The sequence below is a fragment of the Lingula anatina genome, chromosome 1 (assembly GCF_051362555.1).
Source record: "Lingula anatina isolate TDL-2025a chromosome 1, LinAna3.0, whole genome shotgun sequence".
Taxonomy (NCBI): domain Eukaryota; kingdom Metazoa; phylum Brachiopoda; class Lingulata; order Lingulida; family Lingulidae; genus Lingula; species Lingula anatina.
The window spans coordinates 67014269-67036353 of NC_141767.1; the positions used below are offsets into that span (position 1 = coordinate 67014269).

At 37.0% G+C, this 22085-nt stretch overlaps 2 protein-coding genes across 3 annotated transcripts; one reads left to right on the forward strand and one right to left on the reverse strand.

Moving 5' to 3' along the window:
* Positions 1 to 4234: 4234 nt before the first annotated feature.
* LOC106169950 (uncharacterized) lies at positions 4235 to 13453 on the reverse strand. The gene is made up of 12 exons (XM_013549627.2): positions 13344 to 13453; positions 11248 to 11309; positions 10920 to 10981; positions 10722 to 10776; positions 10359 to 10552; positions 8203 to 10072; positions 7643 to 7843; positions 7334 to 7449; positions 7032 to 7180; positions 6704 to 6798; positions 6452 to 6554; positions 4235 to 6237 (listed from the first exon to the last, which is right to left on the reverse strand). Exons 3-12 carry the CDS (start codon positions 10973 to 10975, stop codon positions 4976 to 4978), a joined length of 4101 nt encoding a protein of 1366 aa, XP_013405081.2. The 5' UTR covers positions 10976 to 10981; positions 11248 to 11309; positions 13344 to 13453; the 3' UTR covers positions 4235 to 4975.
* A 219-nt stretch (positions 13454 to 13672) lies between these two features.
* Positions 13673 to 21767, forward strand: LOC106169424 (peroxisomal leader peptide-processing protease). 2 transcript variants are annotated; one of them, XM_087001473.1, is made up of 10 exons: positions 13673 to 13995; positions 15925 to 16698; positions 16986 to 17167; positions 17367 to 17492; positions 17803 to 17988; positions 18156 to 18286; positions 18444 to 18532; positions 19213 to 19307; positions 20064 to 20135; positions 21624 to 21767. In XM_087001473.1, the coding sequence occupies exons 2-10, from the start codon at positions 15926 to 15928 to the stop codon at positions 21656 to 21658; spliced, it is 1689 nt and encodes a 562-aa protein (XP_086857599.1). In that variant the 5' UTR covers positions 13673 to 13995; position 15925; the 3' UTR covers positions 21659 to 21767. The 2 variants fall into 2 exon arrangements, with proteins under 2 accessions (XP_086857599.1, XP_013404339.1); XM_013548885.3 differs by having other exon boundaries at positions 13676 to 13907.
* Positions 21768 to 22085: the final 318 nt, after the last annotated feature.

Here is a 22085-nt window from a genome sequence, read left to right on the forward strand (position 1 = left end):
ACCACGCAGACAATGAGCCCGTACTTGCCATTTTAACCAGCAGAAAAGGTAGATGAAAACGCGGCAAGATGTTTCAACTCCCTTGACTGTCCCTTACGATTGATTAAGCTTAATGAACATCCAGAAAATTTCAAGCAAATAGGACTGGGTCATGTCATTATCAGGGATTTGACGAACTGGTTGTACTGTATATAACATGCTGACAGTGTAATTAACAAAATCCAATTGTGCCCCGTGGAGTGGCTGATTGGAAGGTTTAACTGTCCTATTGTTTCAACTGCCAAAGGGTTAACCTTTTCAAATCCAGATTACAAGACGAGCCCGTTCGGCGGAGAATATTATTAACCATGAAATGGCTGGCCGAGGCTGTAGTCAGAGATGATCTCATTATAACTCATTGCATTGTGTTTCAAACTTGCTTCAGGGAGATTCAATTTGTACAACTGTCTGGTTAAATTTGCAACCCCCTAAACTATTATTTATGGTCATCATTTTATCGTTTATTGCTTATTTAGAGTTCTTGGGACTGATGAAAATAAGGGAAACGGTTGAAAACAACACTGATGACATGCTTTCGAAAGCATCAATGACTTGTTACTGGATTTTATTGTAGACTTGAGGGGGAAATGTCAGACTAGAAGGTGGGTAATCTGAGTCGTATGTTCTAAAAGTAAGTCTCGCTGTAGTCTATGAAGAAACGAAACGGAACAACATAAAAGCTGAATAGTTTGTTGTCCGTATTTGCCCATGAATATTTCTCTCATTTTTTTCATATTTCTTCAGCTGATTTCCCAAGACCTTGGCACAAAATGATCTAGACAAATGTGCCAAGCAGCTCGTAAGGAATGAGATATCATCTTTCTTTTATATTATATTCTCATAGCAATGAAAACCAAACAATGTTGTTTTTTTTATTCGAAAAAAAGAAACAAAATTATATTATTCAGAAAGTTTAAAGTTTAATCTTGCGACAGAGGCTTCCTACACCAGCTCTGCCAATAATTATTCTTCACTCAATATATAAACACAATGTATAGCGGATATACAAATAACCATTTCTTTTTAAAAAAGATTCTAGTCAAAGACATGCCCCATCATATGGTGACAAATAATATTAAAGAAAAAGTCCCTCGACCCCCCCCCCCCCCCCCCCCCCCATTAAAAAGATAAACCAGATAAAACTAATCGAAACATCTGAAACTTTTTCTGAATGTGAACGAGGCCCGGACCTTGTTTGCAGGGGTAGAACGCTTCACTGTCACTGGAACGCACAGGATGTGGGGTATTGTCTGGACCATAATAAAGGTAAATTTATTTTCAAGCCTAGTTTATTAAACAATAAAACTCATTGATTATAATTGTTCTATGCAATTAAACCCTATGTACACGAGGAAAGAGTTTGATAAATTGGCTTAAATAATTAATACGGTAGTTTTTGTGAGCATTTAGCCCTATAGCCACGGGGCACGGACCTCTTGCTCGCAAGTGTGGCATTCTTATTGATTTCATTGATCCGGCTTTGAAATATTCACCGTTTGATTTCATCTGAGCAACAACTCACTGCTGACATTCGCTTTTTGGCGGTCCTTTTATGTAAAAAAAGAAACCTTGTTTGTTTATGCATGTTAATATTTTTCGATTTGTTTAAAGTTAACTTAGTCTGAAATGAAGAAGAAATGATGACAGCGAACGTCTTCGAAATTTGAAGAAAGAACCAGCAACTGAACAAACACTGGAATGCAGGCGCGGTAAAATTATTGATTAAAATTTCAAAAATATTCTCAAGTGGATACTCTCCCCCCTGTGTGACACCCCCTGGTCCACGCCATATAATTTGTGAGACGTAAACCCCGCCCTACTCGTCCGGTGACAGGACGGCCCCGTTAATGTTATGTAATACAACAAAACCTAGGATAAGGAGCTCATAAACAATGTGCTGGCTAAACTCAAAAAAAGCACAATGCATATTCTTTTATTTACGGGATAAATAATCACCAATATTCGTTCATTGACGTGCTTGTGATTCATTAAGTTTCTTTTTCGTCTTGAAATTAGATAGTTGGACGAGGTTTGACAATGGCTGATGGTTGTCATAGCACATTTCCGACTATAATTTTACAATTCTACCAATTAAGAAAAGTTCATGTGGGTAGCAAGGCCAGGTTGACCTCTTTCTATTTCAGACAACTAAGTGAACACAGAAATCTAATTTACAGAGAAGACTACATCTGTGGACCTCTTCTCTATTATTATACGCCTTTCTTTGCTAAGAAAGCCAGACGTTGACACATCATTCATTAATGCATACATGCAGATGCGCTCATTGTTACTCAAAATTTTGATGCTATAGAAATTACCATACAACCCACGGACGCCCGACTTCCTCTTCATTTACTTAAGAACCCATCCCCACTGTTATTTCTAGGTTTCTTTCCCATATCTACATTATCGTGAAATTACCAGTCATGTTATTTTAAGAATTCATTATCATAAACTGGAATTTAAGCCTGCCACAGGGCGTACTCTTTTGCCCCAGCGCTTCTTCCTCTGCGCAATTAATACAATGTACATCACTTTAAAATTAGGAGTGCTTGTTGTGCAGCTGCCCATTTCCCAGAGAAATATAATCCCTGGAAAGTACGGACTTACCGGCAGGTGTCAGCACTGACAGACGATGTTTTGACGAGGCATCACCCAGCGTCTGTCCGTTTAAAGGAGTACTCTTTTAGTTGCATTAGAGGAGACGCGTGATCCGTACCCTTTTCCACCACTATATAATTTACTTCGGCTGTTACCTTAAGAGACAACTATTGTAGCACGTGTATTCGTCGTATACACATCTGATTAATGATTCATTGAAAAAAGATAACATGTCTCGTGTAGCGGAACGCTATACGAATTACTTCGTAAGTGATGCGGGCTGGTTTATTGCAATTGGTTTAGAACAATGACACCATGGTTAGAATTGTTATTAGGAAAACGCATTATATTATGAAAAATAAATGAAAAACACCGACGGCCGATTTCACAGCCGTGTCTTTTTTCATCTAGTTTAAACGCGAGTTAAAAGACAGACATGTTATATTTGGCAAGAATACTGAAAAAAGCTCATTTAATGGTGTGCCCAGTTTACTAATTAAGTAGGGTTACATAAAGTAGGGTTACGCTTACAGCCTCGCACAGCGTACCCCTCAGATGTTTTCCTCTTAAAAGCATTTCTTCAAAATATTCCGAAAGTGTATTTTCGTTATATATATATATATATATATATATATATATATATATATATATATATATATATATATATAACGGTTTCACCAAGTTTTCATCTTTTGCAAGTCCTGATAAGAATAACTCTTGGTTTCAAAGGCACATTTGTCACATACTTACCTTTCTAAATTAAGACCGAAAATGCAAGTGTATTTTGTCCAATGATAAGCCGAAAGCAGTACATGTGAATGACCTAAACTAATAGGCTTTGGTACAGATTGTGACCAGACTGTTAGTCCAGAAATTAAAATCTACGTATTTCTTAAATCCACTGAATCTTGATAGGTGTGTAATGCTTTTAGAATCCTGATGTTCACCCCCACTACAAATCCTTCACACAAGAAAAGTTGATCTTACGTTAATGAAATTTGTTCATTGACGATTAAAATATTTTCGCAAACAACGCGTTGCTCCGACACGAAAGTTTTAATAGCGTCTTTTCAATGGCGATTCAATCAGTACGCGTTGCCTTGGTAGGAGCAGTGCGGATTGCTTGTTACCGCAATATCTGGGAAACAAAGTCACCATTTTGTTTCAAACTTACCAACAGGAATTATTTTTAGTCCTTTAATACCTGTCAAGTTTAAAAACGGACTCTGTCCAATTATTCCTTATACATACCATTTGGCGATTTTGGCTTTGTGGACACTGTATCGTCCAAATGGTTACCATTGAAGCCGAAAACTTGGGTTACTTTGCGACATCATATTTGGGTCAAGTTCCAAATAGGCATGATCTATTCTTCAGTACATTTCTTCGATAATTTTGGTTTTATCAACAAGTAGTGACGTTCATTTTCTCGTTCAATTTGTGATGCGTATTGGATTGTGGCTTCCAGCGGTTACAGAATAATTTTGACACTCCCCAAAACGAAGTATTTAGAAGTAAAAAGTAATCTACTCTTAGCTCAAATTCAGTTTTTGTGAAAGCATTTGAAAAGCAAAGACAAGAAGTGACGACAGTGTATAAAACTGGCGATGTATTTCACATTTTTAACAACATGATTTCTCTCATTTCATTAAATAAGTATAAAGTTATCTTTATCTCAATAATTTAACTCAAATTGCTAGTGCTATGCCCATGTCAAAATAAGCATATTAACACAGAGATCTACATGGTATGCCATAATTGTAACCAAATTACCTAGCACAAGAAACTCCTGTCTTGGACAAAAATACTTGATACAAAATTACATAATATGATGATATCTTCGGATGTAGTACCAATTATATACAACTTTGAAAAAGTGAAAAAATATTCCAACGCCTACAAAAATATCTAAGGAATAGAACCAATATGCAAAATAGACAAAAACGCTGCTCAAACCCCCTCAGTCGTTTCCTGTAAAGGCAGTAGCAGACACAGTAAGCTATTGGAATGCAACGACTATGGGATGAACTAGAGCACTTTCTGCACCCCTTTTTAGCAGCAGTAAAAATATTGCAGCGTTTAGTATTAAAGACACCACAGGACTGGGTCATGATTTTTTCCACATTATATAAAAAAATCTTCAAATTTCTCTCTGTTAGTATTACGGAAATAAGTATACCAAGTCAATATTAACATTTGAATACTTTTGAATCATGAGATTTGCAAAAAAAATGAAAATATCACTTTTTAAGTTTTTTTTGAGAATTCTCACAGGTTATAGTTACGTTTTTCAACAGAAATGATGTTTTTAGCACTTGGCATGAAGCACCTGCTTTTACATCAAAATACTTTGCACAGCAGCATCGAGATCATCTTCCATGACGGGTTCCTCTTCAGACTGCATTCCAGTCTCCCCATCAATATAGGAACTAGTCCGGCCATTACTAGAAGCCATAGACACTTCACCTTGTTGTAAACTAAGTATGCTGTTGATGGCACTTTCCATTTCTGTGTTCAAATCCCCAGTGTCCATGCTGTGACTTGGTGAACCAAAACCATATGATCCCTGGGGGAAATAAGAAATGTCACCATCAACTGTATGACTTTCTTCCAAGTTTTCCGATTCCTGAGAGGTGTTCAACTCACTAACAGCCTGTGAATCTTTATCTGAATCAGAGTGCCTTGTGTTCTCTTCATCTTCCAACTCAGACTGGTCCATTCTTGTATCCATCTGAATGTGGTTGTCATTCAAGCTTCCATGCTGTCCCGGGCCCTCCAATTCTGCTGCAAGACTGTTTATTGCACTGTCCAGCTCACTGTTTTGACTCTCCACCCCCTGCACTGCATTATCACACTGTAAATTGTAGTCCATATAACTCTTACTGTTGTGACCTGTTTCAAACCTTGCACTAGTAAACAGACCTTCTAAAGCAGTGTCCACCTCAGTCTGGCTGCTGCTGCCAATACACTGAGCTGGTGAATCATCATCAAGATTACCATTGAAATCACTTGAAATGTCCTCATATTCATAAGGATTAGGCATCATGTGATTTGATGTCAATTCAGAATGCAAATGATTGTTTTCAGTTGTACTATCTGATTGGTCACTCAAATAGCTGTCCTCAAGATGATGTTCCTCTTCTGTGTCACCTAGATCTGCTTTTGGTATTTCTAAATTATCAATATTGTCAGAAGGCCTGTCAAAGTCAGAACTATTTCTTCTATCTGGAGAAGACGGACCAGGATTATAGTTACACCTTTCTGGGGATGGTCTTTCAGATTTTAGAGATATTTTTAGTTTTGGTATGACTTTAGATTCAACAGCAGACTCTGCTGCTTCATTCTGAATGACTTCAGCTTTGTGCTCAATTTCACCTTCACTACTAAATGGTTCTTCTTTGGCAAGACTAGTAGGTTCTTTTTTAGGCGAGCTAGACGGATCAGCTTTTATCTCTGGTTCGTACTTATTGGCAGGAGATGATAATTTTTCCTCATCTGCTTCTTTTCTAAATTTAGCTTCTTCTTCAGCGTCCTCTAGCATCTCTGTTTTGGTCTCATCCTCTGTTGGCTTGAGGATGGGAAGTGGTTCAAATGCATCTGAAGGTCAAAATAGAGTCTCACATGAAGGTGAATCCAAGACACAATAAACTAAGTAATAAACATGCACAAAGAACTGGGGCAATTTACTACTGCAAGATAACATACTATTTGTCATTGATGTCACCACTATGTAATTCCACACATTTTTTGATTAAATGGCGACCAGGGTGCACAAAAAAGGACGATGGTTTTATTTTAAACAACTCTTTACCTGGGTCTTCAAGGACAAGCTGCTTATCCCTTGCAAGCTGTTTGTTTTCATCTTGAATGAAAATCCTGTCAAGCATCACCATTTCAGCAGAAGGATCCTTTCTCTGAAACACAGCAAATTAAGTTTACACACAAGCCCATATGCATGGATATTTGATTTTTTCTTTTTTCTATACTTTTGTAACCAAAGTCAGTGATCTAAACCAGCACTCTTGTTTTTTTCTACAATGTTGCATTACAATTTCAGGCCTACCATGCTGTCTTGCCATAATAAATCCCTGTATTTCATCAGCATTCCTTGGTAGCGATCTAAGAAGTCCTGAGACTGAGATTCAAATTCTTCATCAGCTGAAATATAGATGAAACTTTACAGCAATTTGTAGTTTAGAAGTTCATTAACACTTAGACACTGACAATAATTCACATTCATGAAATGTCAAAAAAAAAAATAATTTTTTTAGTAATCTGCTGATGTTATATAAACCTAAAAAACAAAGGAAGGAAACTAAAATGATACAAATTTAAATCAGACACTGTTCTCTACATAGAACCATGAACAAGCTGTAGAGCACACAGCATACCTTTTACCAGAGCAGCAGGTCCTGCATCTTTTTCATAGTAAACATGATACCTCATCAGTCTTTTCACACAGTCACGGTAACCCTTGAATGGTGTTTTGTAGTCAGGTTTTAATACACCCTGCTGGTCTCTTGCCATTTGTTGTAGTAAACTAAAAGAAAACAATGCAAATATCACATTCTATCCCTAATGCACTTATGGTTAAATAATTATAAAACAGATGTAGAACTAATGCAGAAAGATAATACTTCCCAAGTTCAGTTAAAATAGTATGGTTCATATTCAGAATACTGATACAACTTACACTGAACTTGGTCTCTTAACTCCCCTCTGTTCATCTTTCTGTGCCTGAACTGGCTGACCAATTTGCTGCTGCTGGATGATAATGGGTCTTAACTGGGTCACACCTTTGTTAATTTGCTGAAATAGCCAAGTAAACAGTAAGTCCTATATCAACTGGTCAAAACTCTAGTTCTGGGAACATAAAAAACACCCTTTTAATACCAGAAACAAAATTCTGTAATGAAAAGTCTGCTTACAACTGATATCACATCAAAAACTAATGCAGAACATAAACTATAAGAATAAGAAAATGTCCATTGTAAGATCCTACCTGCACCATTATTGGGACTTTGGAATTTGTACTTGCTGCTGTAGGCTGCACAGGCTTCTGTTGTTGCTGTGACAATTTTTGAAGGATCAGTGTCTGTTGATGTTTATAGAAAAGTTGCTGTTGTTCTGGGGTTAATCGAGACAGCTGACTCTGTAGTTTCTCTCTCTGTTCAGGTGTAAGTTTATTGAGAACCTGCTCAACCTGGCAACATATGAATATGAAAAATATTTCTTATAGAGCAAAATAAAAATATTCAAACTTCCAACAATACAATGCTCCCACATAAATTTCCATAGATTTGAAAGATCTGATCCATTTTACAAGGGGATGAAAGTGACAGTAGTAACCGGTTTTGTAATAATAATAATAATTATTATTATTACTTAAATTAAATTAGTTTAAAAGTTTTAAAATCCTGGGTATTCCAGTGTGGGTCGCAAGGGAGAAATTCCCCTCTCTCAAAGATTTAGGTGCCCATCTCTGAATACCCAGACTTAAGTCCCTTTTTTTTATTTAAAGAAAAATTAACATGATATTTCCATGTGTAAAATATCACAAACCTTGGTCAATGCTGGAATGGGTAGTTTCCCTGCTGGTGGATTTGCCGATTGGACAGAAATATTCTGTATAACTTGAGGTAATGTGAGCACAGTCTGTGTCTGTGGTTGCACTACTGTTGCACTTGATGTTTGGACAGAAGTACCATTGTTCTGCTGCACCAATAAAGTATTTAAAGAGGGTGTGGCACTTTGTTGTAGCTGTGACTGTTGCTGCTGCCGAGAAGTCTGTTGTGGTAGTATTTGCTGCTGCTGACTGCCTTGTTGCTGAACTTGCTGCCTGGTTTGTGCTATCACCTGTGTCATCAGGTCCTGGAGACGTTTGATCAACCTTTGCTGCTGCTCTGAAGGATCTGGGATGGACTGAAGGTGCTTTAACTGCATCTGTAACCTTGCTAACACATGCTGGGCATTCTGTACTTGACTCCGATTGTCTGCATCTCCTCCCTGATTTGCATTACTTACTGCAGCACTTTTGGGGGGCTGATTATTCACATTGTTAGAATTATTTATTGAATTTACAATAACTCCTTGATTTGGCTGGTTATCACCATTCCCTGTATGATTAGTTTGCTGAACTGTCTGGAGATTTGTCAGATTGTTTGCTACAGAAACCTGTGGAGAAGACTGTAATGCTGCCTGACCACCTTGCCTTGCAAACACTTGCCCTTGCTGCAACTGCTGTGGTTGTAGAACCTGCTGTCCCTTTTGAGGACCATTGTAATTCTGAGCCATAGTCTGTGGAGTTTGTGTGTGGATAATGAATGTTTTTGAGGACTGCATATGTTGGCTTTGTGAATTCCCTGTATAATTTTGTACAGCAACCCCTTGCTGCTGCTGTTGTTGCACAGGGTTGGCCTGGCTTATTATGCCAGTACCAGCAGTAGTCTGTATAGTATTTGAACCAGTTACTATTGTTGAAGAGGAGTGTCCAATAATGCCCTGGCCACTCTTCTGTACTTGTTGCAACTGAGCTAAGTTAATAACCTGACCCCCAATGTTCAGACTAACATTGGAATTGTTGGGTTGGTTTAAAGGTCTGTGTAATACTGACTGTGTAGCTGTACTAGCACCTTGGGCTGGCTGGGTTTGGGTAGTGATGGCTCGAGTCAAAACTAAACCTTGTTGATTAGAGACACCACCAGCTGTGACTGCACTGTTACCAGGCTGCATTTTGACAACATTCGGCAGCGTCTGAAGCACAAGACCTTGGTTCTGGTTTGCACCTTGTAGAACTATTTGTTGACCCCCTATTGTTCCCACATGGCCATTCACCTGTGTGTGCTGGGCAGTACTGCCTGACTGAGTCTGCAGTTGAGCTGCACCAGAGTTAGTTTGTGGCACTGTCGTTGAACTTACTATGTTGGACTGAACTGTCTGTATATTTTGAAGAGACTGCACTTGTGGCCTTAAAACTATGTTTCCAAGACCTGGCACATGCACTTGCTGTCCAACCAATGCTTGGCCCTGTATTAAAAATTTGCCAGCACTGGTTTGTATCAAAGTTCCCTGAAGACTAATCTGACTGGGTGTAGTCCCTTGCACTATGTTAATACCCTGCTGTGGGGCACTAGTCCTTATTTGGCCTAAATTCACTACATTCTGTTGTGGTCTGGTAGGAGTCTGTTGCAATATCACTGTCTGTGGCGGGCCTGCCCCCTGTTGTATAATCTGTGGTTGTCCTGGGGTTTGATTCTGAAATTGCACTAGCTGATGTACAGTCTGGCTCTGTGGCACTGCGGCAGCTTGGGCCACAAAGTGGGTCTGGGGCACTGCCGTCACCTGGTTGAACTGAACTGGTTGTTGACTAGATGTGGGGTTTGATTTCAGAAGTACTTGCTGGGCACCAACTTGTAGTAATGGAGAACCAGTCCTGAAAGCAAAAGCACACTAATGACCTGTTGTGTACATTTCTTTTTGCACGATAATATCACAGTGGCCACTCTTCACATGCAATTGCTGCTTTATCCTTGAAATACAACATTACCTTTTTAAGGAACATGTCACAACAGGTGAATTAAATTCTTCTACTTTATTAAACAATTCCAACATTACCCTGTCAAAATGAATCCAGTTACACTTCATTTCACTAAATACAAATGAGTTATGAAAACCAAACAAATGTTCTCCCAGTCTCAATCAGAACAACTAGTACGTACCTTGGACTGAGCCCCATTGTGTTCTGTATCCCCTGGATCACTTTGTTGCTGGGGGTTTGATTGAGCACTTGCTGAGTAGCACCTGGAGTCACAGTGATCTGTGGCTGTGGGTCAGTGCTATTGCTACCATTGCTTAAATTCCACTGTGGCTGACTAGGAGAGGAGTGGTCATAGTTGGGGGTCGGAGGATCAAACTGAAAATTTGAAAATATTTTATATTCAGCTTTATACTTCTGACAGAATCTTATGAGTTAAAATTCAATACAACAGATTGTCACAAACTGAATCAACTCATTCTCAATCACAGTATAAATAATACAAATCGAAATATTCACCACCCTCCAAAAATTCATGAAGACTTACTTTAGAATCCTCGTCATCTGTTGAATTAAGAAAGTCATTCAGTGCTTGTGGATCACTGTAAAATAATAATTACAAATATAGGCTGTATGTTTCTGACACATTTATATCTTAATGGGACAATACGCTAGAGTGAGCAAATGTGAAAACATTATTTTAAAATCAAACTATGAATCAAACAGGTGTATGGAAAAAACTTACTTGATCACGTCCAAAAGACATCGGCCATCCTCCATTTCAATACCACAGTGACACATTAGCAACTGAAAACAACCAAAGTGAGAATTATAACAAAGGCAGCACACCAAAAGGCCTTCCTATTTCAAAACGGTTATCTTGAAAACCCTAGGTACTATCAAACAGAGTGGCTGTCTGAAAAACTTGATAAGGTGGTAAAAATGAGCATTGAACAGTTATCATTCTCGCATCTTAGTAAACAGCACAGCTTGCCATTCAAAATTTTGCTGGAGTAAGCATCTTTCTCCTACACGTTTTTTCTTTTTGTGTGCATAAAGATGTGAATAGTTACCTTGTGTTTTCTTCATCTTTTAGTGCTTTTCTTCTAATGTTAAATCATTGATGGTCTTGGGCCTACAACAAAATAAATCAAAAATATATGATCTTAAAGACAACACTTCCATAATCAATACGCTTGTCTGTCAATATACTTCCGTTTCAACATTTCCAATAAAAATAATGCAGAAAGGGAGTTGAACCTCAGCACAATAATCTGCAGTTTACTGACAAAACTAAAATTCAAAAGCTCCTTCAGTATTTGGGAAATGGCACCTCATTATGCCATCTCATGCAGGACAGTTTCACTAGCCACCTCTTGTTTAATCTAGAAAAATAAAATAACTATCTAATCCATGTGCAGCTCACAGGTCAAGTTAAAGAGGGTGTATAGAGAAGACTGACAGGTGCCCCTAAAGTTTTCTTGCTTGAACTTTTTTAATGCAGATATGGCAAACCAAGCAAAGCAAATTTTTCTGCCAAGCACCCCCCCTCCAACCCCAAATTATAAACCTTTAGTCAATAACTTCAGGTAATTTGTACACATTTTGATAAAAGTAACAAAACAATATAAAATGAAAAGGGGAAACAAAGTTGAATGTATACTTCTACTGCAGTTAAATTATCAATTTCAGGTTTGATGCAAAATAATTTTAAGGTATTTAATGGGCATTAAGAATAGAATCTCCACACCTAAAATTAAAATTTTAATTTAAATTGAACTTTTCAGTAGGCAATAGGGTACACAAAATGGGTAATTTTGTATCCTCTTATTAATATCAATCAAAATCAGATTACAAATATCAGATTCTGAAGAATAAGTTAAGAAAAATTTAAGATGTAAAGAATTCTATTATTTTAATTGACAGCATTTGTACAGTTTGATGGTTTTGATTGACTGTTACCAATATAAGCATCAAAATAGCTATACAATATGTCCCTTCCAATGACTTTAATACAGAACCTCCATTAAAAACTGGTATGGTTGGCCCCCGAGATTTATGTGCTTAGAAAAAAAGTTAAACTATGTTCTGATATATTACATATGTACAGGTGTTAAATGATGTTTCAAATGTTACACCAAGTTTGGTCTTTGCATTTCTGAAGTATAAGGCATGGAATAAAAAACTCCATATGGTACATGCCAAAGGCACAATCTTGGGCAATCTGGTTGGGCTCATACTTAAATTTTTTAAAACTCCATCCACATAATACATTATGCATATATAACACCACCAGGACACTAGATACAACAAATATACTATCCTCTATGCACCCCATAAACTGTGGGTGTAAAAGAGTATGTTACAGCCACACATTTTTCTAGCATGGGTATTTTGTTTCTATTGAAAATTTTGAGTTATATTAGAACTTCAGCAAGAGATGCTAAAACAATGGACCACATAATATTTTATGTCAATGTCTGTGTGTTGTTTGTTGTACATATACATTGCATTTTCGTTTCTAGTGCTCTCAATCTCGTTTGCATGAAATATAACGACCGACAAGGTGACACGATTGCCGATGAAAATTTGCGTTTATGGCAATAACGACAGCAGTAATCCACAACCTACAATGGACATCATGCCTTTAATTAGAATTAATGATGCATCACCCGTTGGGATCTCGCTACCTTTTGCCTTATCTGCCACAATACTATTACTAGGTCGAGCAGATGATAAAAACCGAAAGAAACAACGGCGGTGCTACGACGTTATCTCTGGGGCCCTTTTCCAGGCCGCCTCGTTTATTTAACACATAAAAATACAAAAACCAAGAAACAGCATGTCTACAACAGCGCACAGAAGTAAATCTATCCGAAACAAAACGTTCTATGGTGTGGTTACACGACACGGTAATTTTCATGCCCTGGGAAAACCATGCATTTTCACATGCTCATATCTTTTTCTTGCAGGCGTTATGATGCAAGTGCATAGGTGCACCTGAAAGAGCACTTAAAGCCCTCACGAATGCAATAATTTAATCCTGCAACTAGAATCGGATTATTAAAAGGGAAAGCGTTGAATTTTAGCTTTCAAGACGATTTCGCCCTCGAACCCGTTCTAACCCCTGCAAATTTTATCAGCAAAATAATATTCAGAAAACACTCACCGTTACTGTAACATGCAACTGCAATTTGGGGTTCACAAAAGTGCGAAAACGGATCAATTTGACCTCTGTGCCTCTGACGTCATTTTGGGAATCCCCATATTTTATACAAGTTATAACCAATATCAAACATATCTGTTAATGTTGATAGTTGCATAATCCCTTTATACAACCAAATATTTCTAATAGATATTTTTGAGTATTATGGATTGGGAAAAGAAAACAATTTTCTGTTGGATAATTAGGACACACAAACTGATGACGTACTAATCATACGATCCCTTTGCGGCATTTCATACATTACTGTTTGGCAGTTACTAAAAATAGACATTTGGCCATATCTGTCGTGGTTAGAAATGTGTAGATTTTTTTATAAGAACAAACTTGTAGTTTATTTCTTTTTTAGGCTCAAAATAAGCTGATAATATTCTTTTTGGGTCGATGAAAATAAAAACTTTTTTGTAGCACTAAAATCGATGACGAGCTCAACAAGGAAGTGCCGGGAATTTCAATTACAGAGGTGTTGGAAAACGAGAATGTAACGCTGTCAAGTATCTATGAATATAGGTAGATTCTCCTTCTGAGTGTTTAGCTTCGTTAAAGATGTTTTGTTCATTGATTTATGAAAAAGTTTCGCCTTTGAGCTTTCGAACAGGTAATTGCGCTGATAAAACTAAGTTTTCCCAAGCGCTCAAGACAAGGGGCGTCGCTCCAGCACACGAACAAAACATCGTGACTCGATATGAGAAACAGACAATCTGGCGTTTTTAACCTCCAAATTCTACAAAAAAAAAAAAAAAACAATTTATCTAATAAATAGTACGACCACGTTTTTTATATATATATTTTTTAATGAAGTTTGATTATATTCATTATTTCTGAAGATCACAATTATAACCAAAAGTATTTCGATTGAGCGTGGTTAGGTATATCAGAAAATTTTTCAAATTGATCAGAAAATTAAAATACTTATATCTTCTGAAAGGTAATGCAAAAAACAGATGAATTCTTTTGGAATTTTTAAAATATTCCTACAAGCAACAAAGATATTGAAGTATTTTAACTGCAAAATTTCACCAAAAGTGTCCACACTTTTCAGCTAGAGACCCGTGACCACTAACCAGCAGTAATCACTCAGCTGTAGCTGCAGCTCAAATTGCTTGTGACCAATTAGGGCAATTAGGGCTCTATGTTAATCTAATGACCCGAAAACAAACCCGAAAATTGGAGACTGCACAAGCACATGGCTGGGATGGCTTCCGTGCAGATCATTGCGCATCAAATAAACTATACTTCGCATGGTTCAATTTTCATGATTTTTCGGCATAATATTGCAAATTTCATGAACTTTACACAGAATAAATTACAAAAACTTCCATGCAGTACTTATCTGAAATTTTTAACATTTTGTCGAGGCAAAACTTAAAAACATCCTCAAATCGGGGCCGTAGCAATAGTCCGAAGGTTCAATAGTCCGAAGGTTCATTGGTCCGAATATTCACTATAGAACCTTCGGACCAATGAACCCTTGATTAAAAAATCGATGAAAATGTTACCACTTTTCAGACCAATGAACCTTCGGACCAATGAACCTTCGGACTATCGAGACGCCCCCCTCAAATCAAAGTTCTCTAAGACTGCAACACGGAAAATCATGTGACCGGAATTTACTCTTTGATTTACAGCTTATTTAGTAAATGGCTTGTATTTGTTTATTTACATGGAGTTAAAAGAGATATTTAAAAAAAAGGGATGTCATAGGTGAGCTGTTAGCAGGTACATGTAGGTCTCGGTTTTGCACTTCACTGCCCCTGGATAGTTACTACCTAGCGGATTGTGATATACCTAGCGTGGTCTACGATTATTTTCATAACAAAATTTCAATTTTTACAGGTTAAAATCATCACCTGCAGATTAGTGCCAGTCCAGTTTGAAAAATAAGTTCTGTTTGTCATGTCGCCGCAGTGACAGTTAAATATGTCATGTTAGTTAATTTTGCTGGTCAACATGGGTTTTCTGTTATGAATTACCTAAATATAACCGTTTTACGTTTTCGAATGCATTTTGCAATAACATTCACACTAGCGCTCAAGGATTATTTTCCTTATCAAGAGTGGGGGAGGGGTGGAAAAATCCCATGTGGGGCCACATATAACTCTAAGTACAAAGCGAATCCCCTAACAATAAAGGCAAGATAAATGTTATTCTAAGGAAAGTCCGATGGATTTACTTTTTAGTACATATACAGTACTATCAACAGAACATTTCTATAATAATTTCTCAAAATGACACCAGAAAGCAAATTAAGTAAAATCCATCAGACAGTAAACACTGGCAGGCTTTGTCAATTTCACCATTTGTTTATTTCAAACAGCGCAATTTCGCGCATGCACAGTAGTTTGAATCCTGTGCTGGGTGTCCCCCATTTGAAATTCTTAATTTAACATTAAATGTGGGTTAATCTATCTTGGATGCAGTTGTGGTACATGGCTGTCACTTTTGTTCAATATCAACGATAGAGAATGATTGTATTATTTTGATGCTTTTTTAATACTATTAAAATAATAGAGGCTTTCAATTCTAGGATGTATGAAGAAACATGTGTTGTGATTGCAAGGAAAACTGGCAAACGGGAGAAGCTGGAAGAAGCAAGCTGTAGTGGTGTGGTTTTGGATCAAAAGAAGGGGATCGTCCTGACACATGCATCAATCTTAACATCCTTTATGTCAAGAGGAACATCAGTTAAATTACACCGCAGTGGTTGCTTGTACCAGAAAGATGTACCAGGAGTTTGTAACATTTCTATATTGCTAAAATCTAAAACAAAAGTCAGAAAATCTGACATTCAACATCGACGTCATGGTGCCCACCCAAACTTCTACACTTCAGTTGTGAACTGTTCTCAACAGGATAATTATGAGACAAACATCAACTCATATCCTGCTGACATTATTAGTATTTTTAAGTGTAAATGCTTTGCCAACACGGTACTTGCACTTTTGCCAGAATCGGATGGCTGGAAGCTATCTGAAGAGACATCTGACAAAGCAGTAGAGCTTATATCAAAGATCCTTTTGTCCTGCTTTGTGGTGCTGAAACTTAGACATGATTTGTCAAAACTGGGTGACCTTGAAGTGGACATGTTCCCAGATCAGCCTCAGATTACTATTGGTGAAACATCTTATATATGTGGCACTCCATTTGGTAGTCTTAGTCCAGAAGTTTTTATGAACTCGCTCAGCAAAGGAATTGTGTCAAATGTCAGTAGAGATGGTAGCCTGGTTCTGACTGATGCTAGATGTATACCTGGATCAGAGGGAGGGGCATTTTATGTTGAGACTTGCAATGATTTGCAGAGGTAATTTAATTGTTGTATTATGAATATACATCATAATCACCATGTTGATCTTCTTTAAGAAATAAATAAATAAGATTGAAAGTCAAGTGCAGCAGTTAAGATCGACTATATAATTGGTATAAAGCCCCTTAGCTTTTGGTATGTGTGCCATCTTCAGGTCCCTGCCTTTGATGTGTTTATGCCCAGTTTCACAAGCCATCTATGTGTACATGTTTGTGTATGCTTTACTTAATTTGCTATTATAGAACTAGAAAAGTGACTATTCCATGTGTTTTCTTTTCTTGCAGAAGGCTTTGTGGTATTGTTGTTTCTCCCCTGTGTTGGAAGAACAATGAATGGATTGGTATGGCTATAATTTGTAGTTTGTCTGCAGTGTTTCACTCTCTTCAGGAGTTTGTTCTTGGGAATCCACAAGAAGTTTATCTCAGCCTTACAGCATCCAACAAAGATAAGATGGAAAACATTAAAGGTGAGTTACAGTAATCAATACATGTGAAAAGGTAGGTGATTAACACTTTCTGAATACAAATTAGATGACAAGTATGCTAATCCATTGAAAATCCATATACTTAGTTTAAAAGAAAATTTATCATGTGAGTAGTAATGAAAAGAATCTTGATAATAACTAGGTCATATTGTATTATATATAGTCCTTATATTCATTCTAGCTATGTCCAGGAGAGTGGTCCTTGTGACATGTGGCAGTAGCTGGGGCTCAGGAATTATTGTAGATGCTACAAATGGTATTGTCCTTACATGCAGTCATGTTTTAAAAGGGAACCATGCTAGAAAAGGTATTTTGTTAATAAAGAAAGACATATATATTGTACAGGGAAAAACACAAAACCTGGATGTACTTACAATATTTGATATAAAGCATATTTGAAATTGTTTTGATAAGTTATCTTTCTTATATCTGCCATCTGTAAGACAAAATCCAAATTCAAACATATTGTATGTACTATTAAAAAAAAATTAACAACTGAATAAAAAACTGACAAAATTCCAAACAGTAAAAAAAGATATTGTTTCAAACATTTTCTCAAAATTTATAAGAGATGGAAAGATCTGGGTCCACAATGATCTCATCTGCAATAATTTCAGTGATGGTGAGACAAGATTTGGACCACTCACAGTTGTGGCATAATGCCGAGGTGTTATACAAGAATGTATTGGGTGCTGTATATGATGTAGCTGTGTTGAAACTGATTCCTAATAGAAAGGTCAATAATAATGAAAGGACTCAAAGACTGAACTTAGACTTTGGAATGGAGAACCATGCAGAAACAGGTAAAAAGAGTCAGGGTTAAACAGCTTAATATTTTGTTCGTTTACATATTATATTAATATATGCACAAATCCATTTTAGCTTAAATGTTTTTATGTCTACTTGTTTTATACAGGCAATATTCTCTTAAATATGAGTTCACATTCATAATTGTTTTCTTCAAATTCAGGAGCTGAGGTTTTTGTAATTGGCCATGGTCTGATTGCAGTGGATAAAGAGCTAACACCTTCTTTATCTAAGGGAATGGTGTCCAAAGTGATCTTTTCCCCTTCCAATGATCAACAATGTGTGATGATCCAGGTAGTCTACATAAGAGCAACAGCTCCATTTTCTTAAATCTAAGTCTAAGAAATTTGAATTTTACATCATGAAACTAGATTGCAGTTTTGCCAAATGAGGTACAGTGTGGTATCATAATGAATTTTGCTCTGAAATACTCATTTTCACTCATTTTCAGACAACATGTGCAGTGCATGGCGGGGCAAGTGGGGGAGCAGTTGTATCTTCATCTGGGAGGCTGCTTGGCATGGTTACTTGCAATGCAAAGTATATAAAGCAAATAGGTTTAAGGGACCAGGTTTAATGATGATCTTGTTTTTTAAAAGATGAAATGATGGAAGGGAGGAGGGATAAAATGTCTGCATCATAAAGTTGTAAAGAATGTATGAGTTTTGTTTGAAATCAATCAGAATGCCGTGTTGGCCCAGACCAAACATTTTTTAGGGAGGAATTTGTTTTTGAAACTTCACTGCATGTATGTCATCCATTACTGCCAGTTTACAAATGTAATTCTGAATCCTTAATGTCAACCCCAAGTTTTAGATCTGATTTGTGCAAGCTATTACAGGTTAAAAATATCTCATTTAGATAAGTTTTTAAGTAGATTCATATTTGAAAGTTCAGTTATAACTTGTATGTCTACATAGAGTGCATTCAGAACAAATGATACGTGGACTAACTGATCTACCAACTAAATATGGCTGACCCCACTAAAAAGCAAGCTGCCCTAATCCCCTGATGGTCTCCCCACCTCCACGCGCACCATTAGACGGATTAAATCTTGGCTCAGAGTTTTAAATTCTAGGTTCCTGCAGCAACGGGGTGTGTGGAGGTGGGAGACCATCAGAGATTTAATGGTTTCATTTTTATGTGGATCAGCCATATTTAGTCCATGGATCAACTTGTTCTGAATGCACTCATAGATGCATTCACTTATTTCATTCTAGAGATGTAGAATCTGGAGCCAGCTATCCTCATGTCAACATGAGTGTTCCTTTTACAGAGCTGTGGCCAGTGATATCAGAGTACAGCAGTTCTAAAGGTTAGACAATAGTGACAGTATGAATTGTTGAATTAATAGTGTCACAGACAATATATACCGTCAAATATGATGGTTTGTTTGTGTGAATATATTTGCTATGCATGGATCAGAGAAATGGTGGATCCACCGGATATGTCATGTAATGTTATATTTATGTCACTAGAATTCACATTTTGAGAATAGTGATTATGCACATAGCTGTATTCTTTCAATTTCCTAGCTGCACAAAAATAGTAGTTTACACAGATGACCTTAATATTCATGAAGATATGAAATTAAATGAAACATCATTAAGTTTAAAGATGCATACAAAGTCAATTTTTTGTCACAAAAACCAACCAAATGCCAGCATATAGTTTCAAGTAGTATAACTAAGAGAATTACCAAAAGGCATTGTTTAATTTTACCCAAAAATGATGTTTGGACGGCTTTTTCTGCTGGCATTCTAAACTGTATGTCAATGGGGCAGGAAAGTAGGTCATGAAAGTAGGTTAAATTTACAACCAAAAATTTAAAGAAAGGAGCAGTCTAAAGGTCTTTTATGGCTGATCGAGTGATCTATTCAGTTAATCCCTTGGCATGTTGAATTTATTTGAGTCATATCAGAATCTAGTAGAAGTGGTGTACATGTGTTACTGGGAATCCACGCTCCACCGATGCTCGGTTCGCATGTACCTTTAAGCTACATGTACATCATAGCAGTCATTTAAGTGAAGAATTGTACAAGGTGAAAAATAGAAATTGTTCTCTTTCCAGATCCTTCTTGCTTTGAAAAGTTACATGTGAAAGACAAATTAGTTGAAAACCTTTGGCTGTTGAGAAAAACAGGTAACAGACAGAAAAATAGTGTCAGAAATTGGGCAGTTTTAAAGAAAATAATTGTTTGCTAAGTCAAAAAATAGTTGATAAAGCCACACTTTTTTATTTTTATGGATGACATCCTTTGGGGACCCCGAAATCGGTGCGAGAGGGCGAAAAAAAAAACAGTCAAAAAAAAAAAAGGTTTCTTAAGTAAAGGAATGCTGTCAGTACACAGCTGGAAACACAAATTTACCACAGAAACACGTATCAAACTAACAATATGTCTTTATCCATGCTCTCAAAATATTAAAGTTTTGTGAATACTTTGCAGAAAGGTAAAAAAAGTCATGAATAGGGTGTGACTGAATTGGCTATGTTGCGCTGTATTGCCGTGTATTGCGCATTTCAGTCACACCATCTATGGGTATGAATAGACGGGCCCGTAGCCAGGGGGTTAGAAAGAACCACCCCTTTTGCTGGGAAAAGGTCCACTCTGGGTAAAATTTGATCTAGATACATTAAGTTTTTATGGAAAATGGTCCACTTTTTCAAAAAAAAGAACCCCCCTTCCCTTTTGAAATTGCTGGCTACGGGCTTAATAGACGTGCTGCATCACTGCCCAATCTATTTAAGGTTATTTCATGCATTTTGTTGGTATAACAATCAATAAAACAAATATCAAACAAACAGCATGTCTTTATTTGTACTCTCAGAATATTAAAGCATTACACAGAAATGTTAAAAAATGATGCAAAGATATGCTTAATACTACCAATTCTATAAAAGGTCATTTCGGTCGATGCCATTTGGTCTACTTCGACTCACATGAAGCAGCCAAACTGTCGGGTGGCCTGACCGACCTACAGCCCACCAGATACCTCGACGCCCTGTCGACCCTTTTTTTTCGCTACAAAAAAACCTGGTATGTGTTGCTTTGGACAGAATATCACTGAAATTTTGCGGGCGATAATTGCTGGCCGCCGCCAGCCTTTCGCACAATTGTAAAAAAGTGGATATCTCCATGCCCAATATCAATGGCATAACAACCCAAAACGACGGCCTCTTTATGACTTTATATAATTAATTGTCCTGTAATTTGAAAGTAATCCTAGAGATGAATTTGATGGCAAAGCGGCCATATTTCCACGTGGCAGTAATACGCATGCGCAGAAAGCACATTTTCTGGCAAATTGAATAACGACGTTTGCGACAACCGACTTCGATGGGGGGGGGAGGGGGGATTTTTTTTTTTTTTTTTTTTTGAGAACGGACGAAAATCGGTGCACGCGCAGGATGTCATCCATAAAAATAAAAAAGTGTGGCCTAAGAAAGACATTGTAAAAAAAAAAGAGGAAAATTAGACTGCAAAACTTTGTACGTTATAAATCATTTTAATTGTTTGTTTTTAACCAACACTTTTATTCACACTTTTGCTTTAGAAGTACAAATCCAGATGTTTATTATGTCAATAATTTTGAACAATCAGTTTTAATAGCATGTTTTATCTATTTTCAGATGAAGACTCTGATGAGGTGAAGAGTAAACTCTGATGTTCAAATGGGGAAAACTGTAACCAGATAATTTGTGATAATTTATAAGACTGATTAGTGCCAATTATCAAAGCTGTATTATAATAGAATAAAAAAAATATAATTTCAAGATTGTTTTTTGTTATACTTTGAGCATGATCAATTGCTTATAAAGTTAGCTCATGAACCATTTACTGTGTTTGCATGTACAGTGCCTGATTTAGAGGGGTGTCAGGGGTATCCTGACCCACCTTCGATTTCTGCGAAACATCACACCAATGGTCTCCTCTTGAAATTAGAAATTTGAAATTAGAATTTTGACTAGCTGGCACCATTCACCCTCTAAAAAGGGGTTGGTGAGGAGGGTTGGCTTTGTATCCGCGGCCCCCCTTCCATTATACTGGATCTGCCCCTGCAGGTACATCTTATCTTGAAAAAACATGCTACT